At 43.4% G+C, this 18,532-nt stretch overlaps 1 protein-coding gene across 5 annotated transcripts in view; it reads left to right on the top strand.

The window, feature by feature from the left end:
* KDM2B (lysine demethylase 2B) overlaps nucleotides 1–18,532 on the top strand; it is a 172,188-nt gene that overhangs the window by 114,472 nt on the left and 39,184 nt on the right. For all 5 annotated transcript variants that reach the window (XM_048820951.2, XM_075120054.1, XM_075120057.1 and 2 more), the window contains one exon: nucleotides 8,195–8,281. In XM_048820951.2, the coding sequence (XP_048676908.1) occupies nucleotides 8,195–8,281 (87 nt within the window). The remainder of the gene's footprint in view (nucleotides 1–8,194; nucleotides 8,282–18,532) is intronic.

Below are 18,532 nucleotides of genomic sequence, written 5' to 3'. Positions count from 1 at the left end.
TTGAATAGTGTCAGATGACTTAGGAGCTCATATGCTGTGTAAGGAACTGACACAAGTTTAGTTTTCAGTTTCCCTTCTTATCAGGAAAATGAATTACTTCACTTCAAAGGGTCTCCTACTAAATTAACAAATAGGCTTTATGTAGCTAATGAAGTTGTATTTGCAATACAGAGCAATAATCCAATCTCCTATGATTTAAATGTATCCCTGCTTAAGACAGGAGGGTATGAATTGCATATGATTTACCCCAACTGGTTCTGTAAAACTCCACATCACTGAATACAGTAGTTTGTCTCACCTGTTTAATTACCTATGTCCTGTTTTCCGGAGAACATTGTCTTCCTGAAGCATAAAGAAGACTAAAACGTTATATAGAAAAAATCCTTTGAATGGACTACATTAAGAAATTAACGTGCTATAATATACTTTTTTTTTTAAATTATTCATAGAAGAGACTCATTTGAGACTTTCTAGATACAGCAGAATCTTTGGATATCCCTTCAGAGAAGTTGTCTCTTTATATGCATGTCTCAAAACTGAGTGTAGACATTTTTTTTTTTGGTAGCATGTAAATTACACACAAAAAAATGACATTAAAGGAACATTAAGAACATAAGGACGGCCATACTGGGTCAGACCAAAGGTCCATCTAGCTCAGTATACTGTCTTCTGACAGTGGCCAATGCCAGGTGCTTCAGAGGGAATTAATAGGACAGGTAATCATCAAGTGATCCATCCTCTGTCACCCATTCCCAGTTTCTGGCCAACAGGCTAGGGACACCATCCTTGCCAAAGAGCGGAAAGTCAACATGGATACAAATCAGGATTAATTTCTTTGATATCAATTTCCTAGCTAGGTGCTGCCCTATAATAAGGATATTAACTGCAGCGCTAGGTTATGTGGTGGGAAGCCTCTGAAGCCCCAGACTCTTTGAGGCTTTAAAAACTGTTACAGGAAGTTTGAACTGCATCCTGGACATACAAGGAGCTGTTGCCAAAATGCACGTAGCTGGTGGTGAAAGTAATTTTGCCTTTAAGCTTCTAAGAAGGTGTTACAAACAATAATGAGATTAACAGTTTACCATTTTTATCAGACAACACCTGTAATAAATGTCCTTTTAAGCATCCCAGCTCTGAAAAACTGCAGATTGTCCAGACATGGAGGACTTGCTTTACAATCTCAACAGTGGTTCTTCCAGGGAGAGCTATTTTTGCTGCATGTATGATGATAGATATAGTCATGTGACTCTTCAACCAGGAAAGAGACATAAATATCCAGACATAGGGCTGGATCCTGCCTGTGCCTGCATGTTTCTGCAGGGAGGAGAAAGTTTCGAGGCAGTCACATATTTTTGTGCAATTATCAAAAAGGGATGGAGGATCCAGACTGTACATTTGCCATGGTGCACAAAAGACTAGGAGAGCTGCCTGCCTAATGCCATTTAAAGTGCAGTAAGGGACATGACCGAGTCACAGTACAGATGTCTATATTCTCCTGTCCGTATGCACAACAATCACTAACTGTGAACCTTTTGTTCTGCGAAGGCAGCAAACATTCCCCCATGGTGCTTTAAACCAGTTCTACATATGGTATCCTGCCTTCTCCTGGTAGGATGTCTTACTGCATTATCTGGGTATGTGCCAATGCCTGCTGTGCTCAGGCTGTTAGTTGGACGATCCGGTCCTTGGCTACATAGCGCCACCTTACCCATGTCAGTTTGATCTTTACAAAAGGACAGCGTGTGTAATTTCTTTGTGTTATTCCAAGTGTATTTCCTATTAAAAACAATCAGTGTATTTTAAGATCCTTTTATATAGTGTGTGAAATTTCTAATGATTAAAACTCCACTCTGGGGACTGGGGATGCCTGGTGTCTATTGTTATCTAATTAAGCTTTTTCAAGAAGTTAGTGTAATTGGGAGCAACGCCATTGACATGTTTGTGGTTATCTTATCAATTCAAATATGAAGTAATTTTCAATGCACAGATCTTATTTACTTTATTAGAATGATTTTTTTTTTTTAATTTATGAAGGCTCATTTGAGCTTCAGTTTTCAGCAGACCATTGGAATCTTTGTTCGACTTTTGACTCTTTAAGTGGTTGTTTATAGATACTCGAATCCAAACTGGAGGACTCTGCCGCTCAGTTTGTAAATATAGGGGTAAGCACAGGGAGCTGATTATGGATATTCCCACTAGCACAATTTATTATATATAAAGACAATTTCTAATTAGAATAATCCTGTGTCTCTATGTTGAGTTACATGGTAATGAAAACAACTTCTTCGAGTAGTGTCCCTGTGGGTGCTCCACTTTAGGTGTCTGTGTGCCCCTGCACCTCTAATCAGAGATTTTTGGTAGCAGTGTCCCGTTGAGCCCGCACATGTGCTCTCCCTCCCTCGTGGTCTGCCTCGAGGCTATTTAGCACTGCATGGGCGAACCCCCCCACCCATTTCCTTTTCTACCGCCTTTGGCCTCTGACCAAAGGAGCAGTTGTCCCTTCCTTATCTGTGTCAACTCTGACATCATAATCAACAAGGTTGACAAAGGAGGTGCTGTCGTCATCATGAATGGGTTGGAATATGAACAAGAGGCTGCTAGACAGCTCTCCAACACCACTTTCTACAAGCCATTACCCTCTGATCCTACTGAGGGTTACCAAAAGAAACTATACCATCTGCTCAAGAAACTCCCTGAAAAAGCACAAGAACAAATCTGCACAGACACACCCCTAGAACCCCAACCAGGGGTATTTTATCTGCTACCCAGGATCCATAAACCTGGAAATCCTGGACACACCATCATCTCAGGCATTGGCACCCTGACAGCAGGGTTGCCTGGCTATGTAGACTCCCTCCTCAGGCCCTACGCTACCAGCACTCCCAGCTATCTTCAAGACACCACTGACTTCCTGAGGAAACTACACTCTATTGGTGATCTTCCTGAAAACACCATCCTAGCCACTATGGACGTAGAAGCCCTCTACACCAGCGTTCCACACGAAGATGGACTACAAGCCATCAGGAACAGTATCCCCGATAATGTCACAGCAAACCTGGTGGCTGAACTTTGTCCTCATCCATAACTATTTCACATTTGGGGACAATGTATACCTTCAGATCAGCGGCACTGCTATGGGTACCCGCATGGCCCCACAGTATGCCAACATTTTTATGGCTGACTTAGAACAACGGTTTCTCAGCTCTTGTCCCCTAATGCCCCTACTTTACTTGTGCTACATTGATGACATCTTCATCATCTGGACCCATGGAAAAGAAGCCCTTGAGGAATTCCACCATGATTTCAACAATTTCCGTCAACCTCAGCCTGGACCAGTCCACACAAGAGATCCACTTCCTGGATACTGTGGTGCTAATAAGCGATGGTCACATAAACACCACCCTATACTGGAAACCTACTGACCGCTGTGCCTACCTACGTGCCTACCTACATGCCTCCAGCTTCCATCCACACCACAGCACACGATCCACTGTCTACAGCCAAGCTCTGTGATACAACCGCATTTGCTCCAACCCCTCAGACAGAGACAAACACCTACAAGATCTCTATCAAGCGTTCTCACAACTACAGTACTTACCTGCTGAAGTGAAGAAACAGATTGACAGAGCCAGAAGAGTACCCAGAAGTCACCTACTACAGGACAGGCCCAACAAAGAAAATAACAGAACGCCACTAGCCATCACCTTCAGCCCCCAACTAAAACCTCTCCAACGTGATCACCAAGGATCTATAACCTATCCTGAAGGATGACCCATCACTCTCACAGATCTTGGGAGACAGGCCAGTCCTTGCTTACAGATAGCCCTCCAACCTGAAGCAAATACTCACCTGCAACCACACAACAAAAACACTAACCCAGGAACCTATCCTTGCAACAAAGCCCGTTGCCAACTGTGTCCACATATCTATTCAGGGGACACCATCATAGGGCCTAATCACATCAGCCACACTATCGGAGGCTCATTCACCTGCGCATCTACCAATGTGATATATGCCATCATGTGCCAGCAATGCCCCCTCTGCCATGTACATTGGTAAACTGGACAGTCTCTACGTAAAAGAATAAATGGACACACATCAGACGTCAAGAATTATAACATTCAAAAACCAGTCGGAGAACACTTCAATCTCTTTGGTCACTCGATTACAGACCTAAAAGTTGCAATTCTTCAACAGAAAACCTTCAAAAACAGACACCAACAAGAGACTGCTGAATTGGAATTAATTTGCAAACTGGATACAATTAACTTAGGCTTGAATAAAGACTGGGAGTGGATGGGTCACTACACACAGTAAAACTATTTCCCCATGTTTATCCCCCCCCCCCCCGCGTTCCTCACACATTCTTGTCAACTGCTGAAAATGGCCCACCTTGATTATCACTAAAAAAGGTGTCGTGTCCCCGTCCCCCCGCTCTGCTGCTGGTAATAGCTCACCTTACCTTATCACTCTTGTTACAGTGTGTATGGTAACTCTCATTGTTTCATGTTCTCTATATATATAAATCTCCCCACTGTATTTTCCAAACTCTTTGCGGAGAAGACAGATTTTCTTTCCACATCCTGAAGGATTCTCAGACCGCACTACACTCCTTAGGAATCTACACTGTGGAACAGAAGAGAAGATTTTCCTCTCAACCACACCACAGATCACAATCTTCTCAATACTTACCATCTCTGTGCTCTTATGAGCCACAGTGTAAGAGGCCCAGGGGTCAAAAGTGAGAACAGTCTGCACCCCAGTCCATGACCTCTCAAACTGCCTCTTATAAGCACTTCGATGAGCTGGTCGGGGGCCTGAACAATGATACCTTACAGCATCAGCTGCCGTCTATACACCTGTCACACCACTCAGAAGTCACCTTACCTTACTTCACAGTAGTTAGGACCAGCTCGAGAGCAAAGAGGTTGATTTCTAGCCCTGAACTTACAGACTGCCTACTTCCATATCTCAATACAACCATCGTACAGGAGATTTCCTACTGCTTACCTTTGGGGCAGGATCATTATAGGTACAGACTGCTCCACACAGCGTAGTCTCCAAGATTCACTTCATTGTAGTGGCATACTAACCCCAGTACAGTGACTGGACTTTATCAGCACCAACCTGATGCAGTACAAGTGAGAGCGCTCCTCACTACCCGCATTCACCACCCTGGGACACATGTCTCCCTAATATGCTGGGGAGCTCACCTACACAAAAACAAGGTTCAGGACAAATGGTCTTCCACAGAAATGACCTTCCATATCACTCTTTTGGGGTTAGGGGTGTCAGGAATGCCTGTGCACAAACTCTGCCTTTCATCAAAAACAACACACAAAGGTTATGATGGACTTAATGTGACCTGTATGTTTTGTATAAACTGCCAAGGAGCTGCCAGATCTCCCTCCCTCTGCAAGACAGCATTCAAACTTTGGAATTGATGTACCCATCACAATGTGCTCATCTCAGCTGTCTGCAAGGGATACAGAACGGGATAACCAAAGGTCTCAGTTGGAATTTTCTCACAATAATGAGTGTATACTGAATTCACAGGTGCTTCAAGATACAGCTACCCTTTGAGGAAACATTCACTGGGAATTGCCCTCATATTCCCAGTGGACAGGGCCCACTTGTATGTCCTTTCCCAGTTTCCTACCCTATCCAAGATTCTGTTGAAAATTCAACTAAACAAAGCGAGAGTTATTGTGATTGCCCCTCTTGACCAAGTCTGGCTCCCTTACCTGATGCAGATGGCAATATGCCCTCCTGTTTCTCTGACGTCAGCCCATTCCTCACCCGCTCTCTCAAAACAATGGGCTGACCCTTCACCCCAACCCAGGGGTCCTCTGCCTCCAGGCTTGGATCTTTCTTTGTTCCAAGGCTTAGAAGCAGAATGCTCTGACAAGCTGAAACACGTGTTGCAACACAGCCACAAGTTGACCACTTCACATACCTACCTACAGAATGGAAATGACTCCACGTTTGTACCATTCCAAACGCACAGACCCAACCTCATCTTTCCTCCCTCTGATTTTGCACTACATTTTAAACTCTCACTCAGCCCCCTTAAGGTACATCTCATGGCGAACATGGCTTCCCACTTGGAGTTTGCTCAACCACTAATGCGTAGACTTTTTAAGGGCACTGGGACTCTCTTCCACCATGTGACACCACCCACTCCAGCCTGGGACTTTAATCTAGTTGTCAGAACTTGGACTACACTGCCCTCCGAGTCCAGGGCAACTTGTTCTTCCTTACACCTGTCCATGACGACAGCATTTCTAATTGCCATCACCTCAGCTAGGCACATAGGAGATATAGTGGCCCTGATGGCACACCCATCATTCATGGCCTTTGTCTTTAAAAAATAAATAAATAAAAAATAACAACTCTAAGGCCATATCCCAAGTTTTCCCTACTTTTTCTGCACTTTCCATATGAATCAACAGATCCATCTCCCTGTTTTTTCCCAAAACCACATTGTGACAACTGGGAGACAATTGTGCATATACTAGATATTAGAAGGACATTAGCATTCTCCTTGGACAGGACTAAGGACTTCAGGAAATCCCCTAAACTTTTCCTTTCGTCCACAGAAAGATCCAAAAGCTCTGTGATATCTCCTCAAAGACTATCCAAATGGGTCTCTAGTTGCATTAATCACTTAGCAAGGGCGCAACTTGCTTCCGTCCATACGCACTCCATGAGATCACATTCCTACCTCAGTCACATTCCATAGGATACCCCTATCTCCCCAATCTATAGAGCAATGATTGGGGCCTCTGTGAAAGTATGGACAGAACATTATGCGATCGCTGAAGATTTGGCTGCTGACACCATCTTCAACTCCACAGTACTCTCTATAGTAAAAGACTCTGCTCTGAAGTCCCAGCCTCCAGTGGTGGGTACTGCTCCGGAATCTCCTAAAGTGGAGCACCCACAGGGACACTACTTGAAGAAGAGGAAGTTACTCACCTTGTGCAGTAACAATGGTTGTCGAGATGTGTGTCCCTATGGGTGCTCCACAACCTGCCCTCCTCCCCTCTACTTCGGAGTTCTCTATAGGGCTCTGTGGTAGAGAAGGAAGTGAGGGGGGTTCGCCCGTGCAGTGCTAAATAGCCTCGAGGCAGACCATGAGGGAGGGAGAGCACTTGCGTGGGCTCAACGGGACACTGCTACCAAAAATCTCCAATTAGAGGTGCAGGGGCACACAGACACCTAAAGTGGAGCACCCATAGGGACACACATCTCGAAGAACCATCGTTACTGCTCAAGGTGAGTAACTTCCTCGGTTTCCCATGGTAGAAGCAGTATGAGCCAGTGTAACCCACTCGCAAGACATCCAGTACAGAGCATCAGAACAAAAGCATTCAGAAAAAAGCCAATTTCTTTGCTTAATACCCTGGCCTCAAATTATCCATAGCCTGAAGCTTTGTTAGTAAGTGTTCAGAAACCTGAGGGCCTTACCTGATTCACAAAAAATTGAGCAGATTTCCACAGGAAAGGTAAGAATTAGGTGTAGGGTTGCCAGTGGAGATGACAGTGCTCTTCATCTGAATGCTGATGGAGCTGACCTATTACAATTTGCAATGCTCCATCTTGGCTTAAGCGCCTGGTATCTGAAGTACTCAGATACCCTGATGATAGCTGTGTCCCACACAACTGATGGTAATTATTAATTATTTGTATTTCCATAGTGCTTCCATCCTTGTCATGGATCAGGACCCCATTGTGCTAGGTGTTGTTTAAACAGAAAACAAAAAGATGTCTTATGACTGCAGGAGATAGTATTGGTGGACTTGGGTCTTTCCATTGTCTTCATATGGCTTCATTGCTTTTGGTCAGTGTTTTTCATGTGCTTTTGAACATTGGCTACAAGCACACATGCGTGGTATGTTGTGTATTTTTTTTTAAGGGTGCTTTAGGAACCTAATTTTCCATTAATAGTACATGATGAGATTTGTAATTCCTTTGCACTCTGTGCAGAAGATTTCACTTTAAGTGAACCATGAATTTTAGCAGCTGGATAGAGAGGTTTAGTGGATTGAATGTTTGGAGGTTTGGAAATTATCAAGTCATTTACAACCACAAAGTTAACCTAGATAGACAGAAGTAACACTCTTCCTACTATTCATCTTTTAAGTTTCAAAAATAGCTCTCTGACTAATTAAGCTGCTTTCATTTGAAACAGAACATTCTGAAGGAACATGCTGATGACGACCAGAATCTTGCCATTTCGGGGGTCCCTGTGGTAGCCTGGCCTAAGAAGACCACAAAGGTAATAAGTCACATTTGCTATCTTTGCTTGCTAATCATTTCAATTCAAGGTTTCAGTATTCATTCTGCTATAGGTTGATAAGATATTTAGGGGCTGTTAGCTTTCTTATGATTGATCCCATATTTTAATTGGCTTATAAGTCAATCAGATGGTGAAACACAGCATTCAGATGCTTCCATAGGGAGAAACTGTTTCACTTCCAGTTTTAAAAAAAATCTGTTTAATCCTTATTTACGCATTTGAATCTTTTAAAAACAACTAGAAATTGTACTGTTTTCAGACACTTTTCACATTCATGCAACAAGAGCATTAATGTAAAAATTTGAAATTTGACAGCCAGTTATTAAACCATGATAAAGTCTGAGAATGTTCCACGTGCAGGGCCAGTGAGATTCCATGTGCAGGACCAGACAGACAGGCAGAACTGTAGGGTCTCAATGTGTGGATGAGACGATGGTGTAGGGAGGAGGGGTTTAGATTTATTAGGAACTGGGGAAACTTTTGGGAAAGGGGGAGCCTATACAGGAAGGATGGGCTCCACCTAAACCAGAGTGGAACCAGATGGCTGGTGCTTAACATTAAAAAGATTGTAGTGCAGTTTTTAAACTAAGGGCTCTGGGGAAAGCTGACAAGTGTGGAGGAGCACATGGACCAGACAGAGACATCTCTTAGGGGAGGATCTATTAATGGAGATTCTCTATGTCCTAGTAAGAAGGAGAGGATGGAAAACGATAAAATACAGGTAGGATATGATGAGAAAATGAGAAGTAAAAATCTTAAATGAACCAAACTGTACCATAGAATCTTTATAGATAGTAATTCCATGCTCTAATAAGAATATAGCAATAGGGATATATTACCAACCACTTGACCAGGATGGTGATAGTGACTGTGAAATGCTCAGGGAGATTACAGAGGCTATAAAAATGAAAAACTCAATAATAATGAGGGATTTCAACTGCCCCCATGTTGACTGGGTACATGTCACCTCAGGACAGGATGCAGAGATAAAGTTTCTTGACACCTTAAATGACTGCTACTCGGCATAGCTAGTCCTGGAACCCACAAGAGGAGAGGCAATTCTTGATTTAGTTCTAAATGGAGCACAGGATCTGGTTCAAGAAGTGATTATAGCTGGACCGCTTGGTAATAGTGGCCATAATATAATTAAAATTAACATCCCTGTGGTGGGGAAAACACCACAGCAGCCCAACACTGTAGCATTTAATTTCAGAAAGGGGGACTACACAAAAATTAGGAAGTTAGTTAAACAAAAATTAAATGATACAGCACCAAAAGTAAAATCCCTGCAAGCTGCATGGAAACTTTAAATAGAGTCTCAACTTAAATGTATACCCCAAATTAAAAAACATAATAAGAGAACCAAAAAAGTGCCACTGTGGCTAAACAACAAAGTAAAAGAAGCAGTGAGACACAAAAAGGCGTCCTTTAAAAAGTGGAAGTTAAATCCTAGTGAGGAAAATAGAAAGGAGCATAAACTCTGGCAAATGAAGTGTAAAAATATAATTAGGAAGGCCAAAAAAGAATTTGCAGAACAACTAGCCAGTGACTCAAAAAGTAATAGCAAAATTTTTTTAAAGTAAATCAGAAGCAGGAAGCCTGCTAAACAACCATTGGGGCCACTGAACAATCGAGATGCTAAAGCAGCACTCAAGGACAATAAGGCCACTGCGGAGAAACTAAATGAATTCTTTGCATCAGTCTTCACGGCTGAGGATGTGAGGGAGATTTACAAACCTGAGCCATTCTTTTTAGGTGACAAATCAGATTTAGGTGTCATTAGAGACGGTTTTGGAACAAATTGATAAACTAAACAGTAAAAAATCACCAGGACCAGATGGTAGTCACCCAAGAGTTCTAAAGGAACTCAAATGTGAAATTGCAGAACTACTAACTGTAGTTTGTAACCTATCATTTAAATCAGCTTCTGTACCACATGACTGGAGGATAGCTAATATGATGCCAGTTTTTAAAAAGGGCTCCAGAGGTGATCCCGGCAATTACAGGCCAGTAAGCCTGGCTTCAGTACCGGGCAAACTGGTTGAAACTATAGTAAAGAACAAAATTGTCAGACACATAGATGAACATAATTTGTTGGGGAAAAGTCAACATGCTTGTTGTAAAGGGAAATCATGCCTCACCAATCTACTAAAATTATTTGTGGGGGTCAATAAGCATGTTGACAAAGGGGATCCAGTGGATATAGTGTACTTAGATTTTCAGAAAGCCTTTGACAAGGTCCCTTACCAAAGGCTCTTAAGCAAAATAAACTGTCATGATATAAGAGGGAAGGTTCTCTCATGGTTGATAACTGTTAAAGATAGGAAACAAAGGGTTGGAATAAAAGGTCAGTTTTCAGAATGGAGAGAGGTAAATAGTGGTGTCCCCCAGGGGTCTGTACTGGGACCAGTCCTATTCAACATATTCATAAATGATCTGGAAAAAGGGGTAAACAGTGAAGTGGCAAAATAAGCAGCTGATATAAAACTACTCAAGATGGTTAAGTCCCAGGCAGACTGTGAAGAGCTATAAAAGGATCTCACAAAACTAGGTGACTGGGAAACAAAATGGCAGATGAAATTCAGTGTTGATAAATGCAAAGTAATGCACACTGAAAACATAATCCCAACTATACATATAAAATGATGGGGTCTAAATTAGCTGTTACCACTCAAGAAAGAGATCTTGGAGTCATTGTGAATAGTTCTCTGAAAACATCCACTCAATGTGCAGTGGCAGTCAAAAAAGCAAACAGAATGTTGGAAATCATTAAGAAAGGGATCCATAATAAGACAGAAAGTATCATATTGCCTCTATGTAAATCCATAGATGTGGTACTCCCATACTGTGAATACTGTGTGCAATGTGGTCGTCCGATCTCAAAAAAGATATATTCGAATTGGAAAAGGTTCAGAAAAGGGCAACAAAAATGATTAGGGGTATGGAACGGCTGCCGTGTGAGCAGAGATTAATAAGATTGGGACTTCTCACCTTGGAAAAAAGACGACTAAGGGGTGATATGATAGAAATCTATAAAATCATGACTGGTATGGAGAGAGTAAATAAGGAAGTGTTATTTATTCTTTCTCATAACACAAGAACTAGGGGTCACCAAATGAAATTAATAGGCAGCAGGTTTAAAACAAACAAAAGGAAGTATTTTTTCACACAACACACAGTCAACCTATGGAACTCTTTGCCAAAGGATGTTGTAAAGGCGAAGACTATAACAGGGTTCAAAAAAGAACTAGGTAAGTTCATGGAGGATAGGTCTATCAATGGCTGTTAGCCAGGATGAGCAGGGATTATGTCTGGGGACCTGGCATTGGCCACTTTCGGAAGACAGGATGCGAGGCTAGGTGGGCCTTTGGTCTGACCCAGTATGGCTGTTCTTCTGTTCTTGTTAATGGTGGTGCCTGTTCAAAAACTGAGAATTGCTTATACATGTAGTAAATGTTTTTGACAGGAGAGAGGGTGTTTGACTCCTGTGTTCTAGTCCCAGGTGTGGAGCCTGTGACAAGTCACTTATGTTCTCGGTGCCTCAGTTTCCCCATCTGTATATTGTGAATAATACTCTTCTTCTTTCACAGGGGTATTGTGAAGCTTAATTAATGTTTATAATTCATTTGATCTCATTAGCTGGACAATGATGAAAAAGGACAGTGTATTTAAATAGTGGCATATTTACTAAATTCCACAGTTACACAACCCTAGCAGCAGCTTTGTTACATTAGAAAATGTTTTATAGCTATACTTTTATTGTCCTTTTGTATTCTATTAGCTTCATAATACATAGTTTCTCCAAAATATCACTGTCAACAAAGATCACGTTTCTTTCTGAAAATGTGTTACTTACTATTGCTACAAGTAACTCCTAAGATCACTAGAAAGAGACTAGAGAATAAAATTATTTTTCTCTTTTTTCCAGTTTGTCTACTCTTTGTATAATCTCTTTCAGCCCTTCCCTTCTTTGGTCAACCAATTCTCCCAGTTTACGTGGCTCTTTCACATAGCAACAAGGAAGAGTGAAACTTAAAAAAAATTGTTGAGATTGTAAACCTCAAAAAATGTCCGGGAGGACTGAGGCAGATGTAAGACCTGAAATACTTTTCAGTTATTTTTTTTAACTTTTTATTTTTTAGATTTCAAATTGATCTCTCATTAAATACACATTTATGTTCTAGATGCAAAAAGAACGAGGAGTACTTGTGGCACCAGCAGTGTTTATAGTGTATAATATATATATTTTAGAACCTTTCTAGTTAAATAATTACCACAGAAATTAGGTGGCACCAAAGGAGCCAAATTAGTAAATGACATAGGTCTTAAAAAAAACTATGTAATTTCATCCTGACTTGGGAGAGTGGAATGACCTTCAAGTACCTGCTTAATGGAAATAACATGTTTTAACAACCTGGGTAGCTACCTGAGAGATAGGGATGCCCTGCCATGAGGGCTCGCAGAGAAATCTCTATGTTTTAGAAGCCTTCTATAGGTATGTTTACACTACAAAATTAGGTTGATATTATAGAAGTAGATTTTTAGAAATCAATTTTATCCAGTCGATTGCTTATGTCCATAGTAAGCGCATTAAGTCGGTGGAGTGCGTCCTCACTACTGTGGCTAGCATCAACTTATGGAGCGGTGCACTGTGGGTAGCTATCCCACAGTTCCCGCAGTCTTCGCCGCCCATTGGAATTCTGGGTTAAGCTCCCAATGCCTGACGGGGCAAAAACATTGTCGCGGGTGGTTTTGGGTATATGTCGTAAGTCGCGCCGCCGCGCCCCTCCCCACCCCCCCGGTGAAAGCAACAGCAGACAATCATTTCGCGCCTTTTTTCCATGCAGACGCTATACCCCGGCAAGCACGCAACCCGCTCAGCTTAGCTCACCGACACCGCCGCTGTTGTGTCCTGGGTGCTGCTGGCAGCAGATGGTGCAGTAGGGCTGCTAACCATCGTCATACACCGCTTCTGCTGCAACTCTGCTCTGCTGCCATTGTTTCGATAGTGAATTTCTACATGTTGTCTGTCATGGGCTCCCGGCTACGTGTGTTCTTCCTCGGGAAATGTGCATGGTGCTAACGGTCATCCTCCACCGCTTCCGTTGCAACTCTGCTCTCCTGCAGACGCCATACCACGGCAAGCATGGAGCCCGCTCAGATCACCGTGGCAGTTATGAGCATTGTAAACACCTTGCGCATTATCCTGCAGTATGTGCAGAACCAGAACCTGCAAAAGCAGGCGAGGAGGTGATGGCAGCGCGGTGGCAAGAGTGATGAGGACATGGACGCAGACTTCTCTCAAAGCACGGGTCCTGGCAATTTGGACATCCTGGTGGCAATGGGGCAGGCTCATGCCATGGAACACCGATTCTGGGCCCAGTAAATAAGCACAGACTGGTGGGACCGCATAGTGTTGCAGGTCTGGGATAATTCCCAGTGGCTGTGAAACTTTTGCATGCGTAAGGGCACTTTCATGGAACTTTGTGACTTGCTTTCCCCTGCTGTGAAGTGCAAGAATACCAAGATGAGAGAAGCCCTCACAGTTCACAAGTGAGTGGCGATAGCCCTCTGGAAGTTTGCAATGCCAGACAGCTACCTGTCAGTTGGGAATCAATTTGGAGTGGGCAAATCTATTGTGGGGGCTGCTGTGATCCAAGTAGCTAGCGCAGTCACTGATCTGCTGCTATAAAGGTTAGTGACTCTGGGAAATGTGCAGGTCATAGTGGATGGCTTTGCTGCAATGGGACTCCCTAACTGTGGTGGGGCGATAGATGGAACGCATATCCCTATCTTGGGACTGGACCACCTTGGCAGCCAGTACATAAAGCGCAAGCGGTACTTTTCAGTGGTGCTGCAAGCACTGGTGAATCACAAGGGACGTTTCACCCTTATCAGTGTGGGATGGCCGGGAAAGGTACATGACACTTGCATCTTCAGGAACTTTGGTCTGTTTGAACAGCTGCAGGAAGGGACTTACTTCCCAGACCAGAAAATAACTGTTGGGGATGTTGAAATGCCTATAGTTATCCTTAGGGACCCAGCCTACCCCTTAATGCCATGGCTCAGGAAGCCATAGGCAGGCACCCGGACAGTAGTAAGGAGCTGTTCAACTATAGGCTGAGCAAGTGCAGAATGGTGGTAGAATGTGCATTTGGACGTTTAAAAGCGCGCTGGTGCAGTTTACTGAGTCGATTAGACCTCAGCAAAACCAATATTCCCATTGTTATTGCTGCTTGCTGTGTGCTCCACAATATCTGTGAGAGTAAGGGGGAGACATTTATGGTGGGGTGGGAGGTTGAGGCAAATTGGCTGGCCACTGATTACGCGCAGCCAGACACCAGGGCGTGCTGCACATCAGAGAAGCTTTGAAAATCATTTTCATGACTGGCCAGGCTACGGTGTGACAGTTCTGTTTGTTTCTCCTTGATGAAAACCTGCCCCCTTGGTTCACTCTACTTCCCTACAACTCTACTTCTCTACAACCGTCCTCCCCCCTTCGATCACCGCTTGCAGAGGCAATAAAGTCATTGTTGATTCTAAATCATGCATTCTTTATTAATTCATCACACAAATAGGGGGATAACTGCCAAGGTAGCCCTGGGGTGGGGGGAGGGGAGGAGGGAAGCACTGGGTGGGGTGGTGGATGAGGGGAGGAGGGAAGGACAAGGCCACACTGCACTTCAAAACTTATTGAATGCCAGCCTTCCGTTGGTTGGGTGCCCGGAGATGTGCCGCCCCCCCTTTCCCCCCCCCCGGGTTCTTGGGCCTCTGGGTGAGGAGGCTATGGAACTTGGGGAGGAAGGCAGGCGGTTACACAGGGTCTGCAGCAGCAGTCTGTGGTCCTGCTGCCTTTTCTGCAGCTCCACCAGATGCCGGAACATATCAGTTTGGTCCCCCAGTAGCCTCATCATTGCATCCTGCCTTCTCTCATCTTGCTCCTGCAACCTCTCATCTCGCTCGTCCCTCCTGTCCTCTCATTCATTTTCTGCTTTCCTGGACTCTGACATTGTTTGCCTCCATGCATTCTGCTGAGCTCTTTCAGTGCGGGAGGACTGCATGAGCTCAGAGAACATTTCATCACGAGTGCTTTTTTTTCGTCATCTTATCTGTGCTAACCTCTGGGATGGAGATGATAGGGGAAGTGTTGAAACATTTGCCGCTGGGGGAGGAAAAAAAGGGAGAGTAGTATTTTAAAAGACACATTTTAGAGAACAACGGGTAGACTCACAGTGAACCAAGCTGTTAACATTACATAGCACATGTGCTTTTGGTACAGGGTCGCATTTTGCCTTTTATATTGAGGGCCTGCTGGTTTGGTGTGAGAGAAAACACTTGCAGGGCTGGGCAACAGAATTCGGCTTGTAGGCAGCCATGGTAAGCCACAGTCTTTCGGCTTCTTCAACCTTCATAACTTGGGAATGGTTTCAAACAGTAGCACCCTCCTTTCCCATACCAAGCACCTGGTGGGTTGGCCATTTAAAAGGAGGGGCTGTGGTTTTCGGGTTAACATGCAGCATAAACCTAACTAACCCCCCCCCCCCCCCCAATTCTCTGGGATGATCACTCTCCTGAGGATAACACAGAGAGATAAAGCATAGATGTTGCTTGAATGCCAGCAAATACCGGGACCATACGCTGCCATGCTTTGTTATGCAATGATTCCAGACTACGTGCTACTGGCCTGGCATGGTGAAGTGTCCTACCATGGAGGACGGAATAAGGCTGCCCTCCCCAGAAAGTTTTTGCAAAGGCTTTGGGAGTACCTCCAGGAGAGCTTCATGGAGATGTCTCTGGAGGATTTCTGCTCCATCCCCAGACACGTTAACAGACTTTTCCTGTAGCTGTACTGTACTGTACTGGCCGCGAATGCATCCCAAGTCTTCAGGGCAAATTAATCATTAAACACGCTTGCTTTTAAACCATGTATTATATTTACAAAGGTACGCTCACCAGAGGTGCCTTCTCCGGCTTCATGGTCCATGAGCCCACCTTGGGAGGGTATTGGCTCCAGGTGATAAACAGTTCCTGGCTGTCGGGGAGAATGGTTTCTCTGCTTGCCTGCTGTGCACTATTCTCATCCTCCTCCTCCTCATCTTCCTCATCCCCCAAATCCTTATCCCTGTTGCATGAGACTCCCCCCTTGCAGGTGTCCATGGACAGGGGTGGGGTAGTGGTAGCCCCTCCCCCCCCAAATTGTTTGCCTCTTTGGTTTTTTGGTAGGCTTGCCTGAGCTCCTTAATTTTCATGCGGCACTGCTGCGGGTCCCTGTTGTAGCCTCTGTCCATCATGTCCTTAGAGATTTTTTGCAAGTATTTTGGCATTTTGTCTTTTGGAACAGAGTTCTGATAGCACGGATTTGTCTTCCCATACAAGCGATCAGATCCACTACCTCCCGTTTGGTCCATGCTGGAGCTCTTTTGCGATTCTGGGACTGCATGGTCATCTGTGCTGATGAGCTTGCCACGCTGGCCAAACAGGAAATGAAATTCAAAAGTTCCGGGGCTTTTCCTGTGTACCTGTCTAGTGCATCTGAGTTGAAAGTGCTGTCCAGAGCAGTCACGCATGCTACCCCAAATTTGACCTGGCGATGTCGATTTCAGCACTAATCTCCTCGTCGGGGAGGAATACAGAAATCGATTTTAAGAGCCCTTTAAGTCAACAAAAATGGTTTCATCATGTGGACGGGTGTAGGATTAAATCTATCTAACCGTGCTAAATTCGACTTAAACTTGTAGTGTAGACCATGGCTATGGAAGTTTCATTTCTAAATAAATTATGAAATTATATGGAGTAAAAAAACTATTAGCCTAATTTTCAAAGGGGTCCTGGATGGGGGAGGGGGGACCTCTGAAGTTCTACAAGGAATTTTGTATTTGCAACTTTTTGCTCAGATATTTCTTTCTGCATTCATTTATGTGCCCACCCATACACAAAATATCTGATCAGAAACTTGTAGGTGTGTAAGTGATGGTATTGTTTAAGAGGCTGCTTTAGAAAATGTGGCCCATTATAATTAACTAATATTTAGGAGTTGACAAACCCATCAGAGCTGGGAAATTTAAAATGAGAGTCAACACTCTCCTCGGCTCCTCAGCGAGTCTTTAATGGAGTGTTAGTTTTACTTGTACATTTCCTGGCTTTGGGGGTTTAAAGTTGAATAGATATTTTTGAAAGATTATTTTTATTAGTACCTTTATTCAGTCAAAGTCCACTTAACCAAAACTGTTAGCTGAAATTAAATTGGCTGTACTGAGCACAGTTGGTCAGGATACAGGGTTTATCTGTCATCCAAAAGCTGTTGCTATTAAAAGCTGCTGATTAAACCACATCCTACAGGACAGTTGGCACAAATCTTTTTTTAATTTTTTTCTTTTCCTTGGTTATTGTTTGTTGTTGTCTCACAGATTCCACAAATCAATTGGTCTATGGTAGTGCAAGTCGTACTCTGGATGCCACTGCATGCAATGTGCTTGTGTTGCCACTAGCCCCTACTGCAGTAAATAAGAACAGTAAAATATTGTTATAGACTCTCTGTTTGAATATAAATGGACAGATCTTTACTGGTAACATTTTAGTGCCTATGTGACTTATTTTGACTTCACTTTTGAAAATGTGAGTTAGGCTCCTAAGTCACGTAAACATTTTTGAAAAGTTTACCCGACCACGATGGGCAGATGGAAGGTGCTTAGATACTACAGTAATGGTTAGCAATAAAAAACCTCAGGATATAGATAGGCAGCATACTCTCCGCTCTACCACTGTTGATAGCTGCTTATTTTGTCACCTGTTGAGAAGCATTAAGTGGAGCAAGACTTCTGTGACCGGAGGACAAACAATGTGTGGGATTTATAAAATAAAGCTAACAAAAAATGTGATCAAAGAGCTTTTGTGCTGCATCCCTTGGGATTGTGGCTTAGGGTAACACCTAGGATCTTAATACTGATGTGTGAGTTTTGTAGGTTTCAAAGTTTGTTAGGCTTCCTGTTCACCTTTAAATTGGAACCCTTGATGTTTATTTACAGTAACATTGTTGAGGATGAGAAATGCAACATATTTGTGTTTTAATCTTACATCTCCTTTGAAAACCCATTGGCTATGTGTGTTTTAATGTTTTTGATACTTTTAACTATTTTAAAAGTCAGTGCAAGCATCACAGTGCTGAAGAACAACCCTGCAATAACAAATGAATACACGCTAGCAAGCATGAACAAACATGGGGGGGAAATC

This window comes from Caretta caretta, chromosome 15 (genome assembly GCF_965140235.1).
Source record: "Caretta caretta isolate rCarCar2 chromosome 15, rCarCar1.hap1, whole genome shotgun sequence".
In the NCBI taxonomy this organism is placed as follows: Eukaryota; Metazoa; Chordata; order Testudines; family Cheloniidae; genus Caretta; species Caretta caretta.
This window is presented reverse-complemented; position numbering and strand designations above follow the sequence as displayed.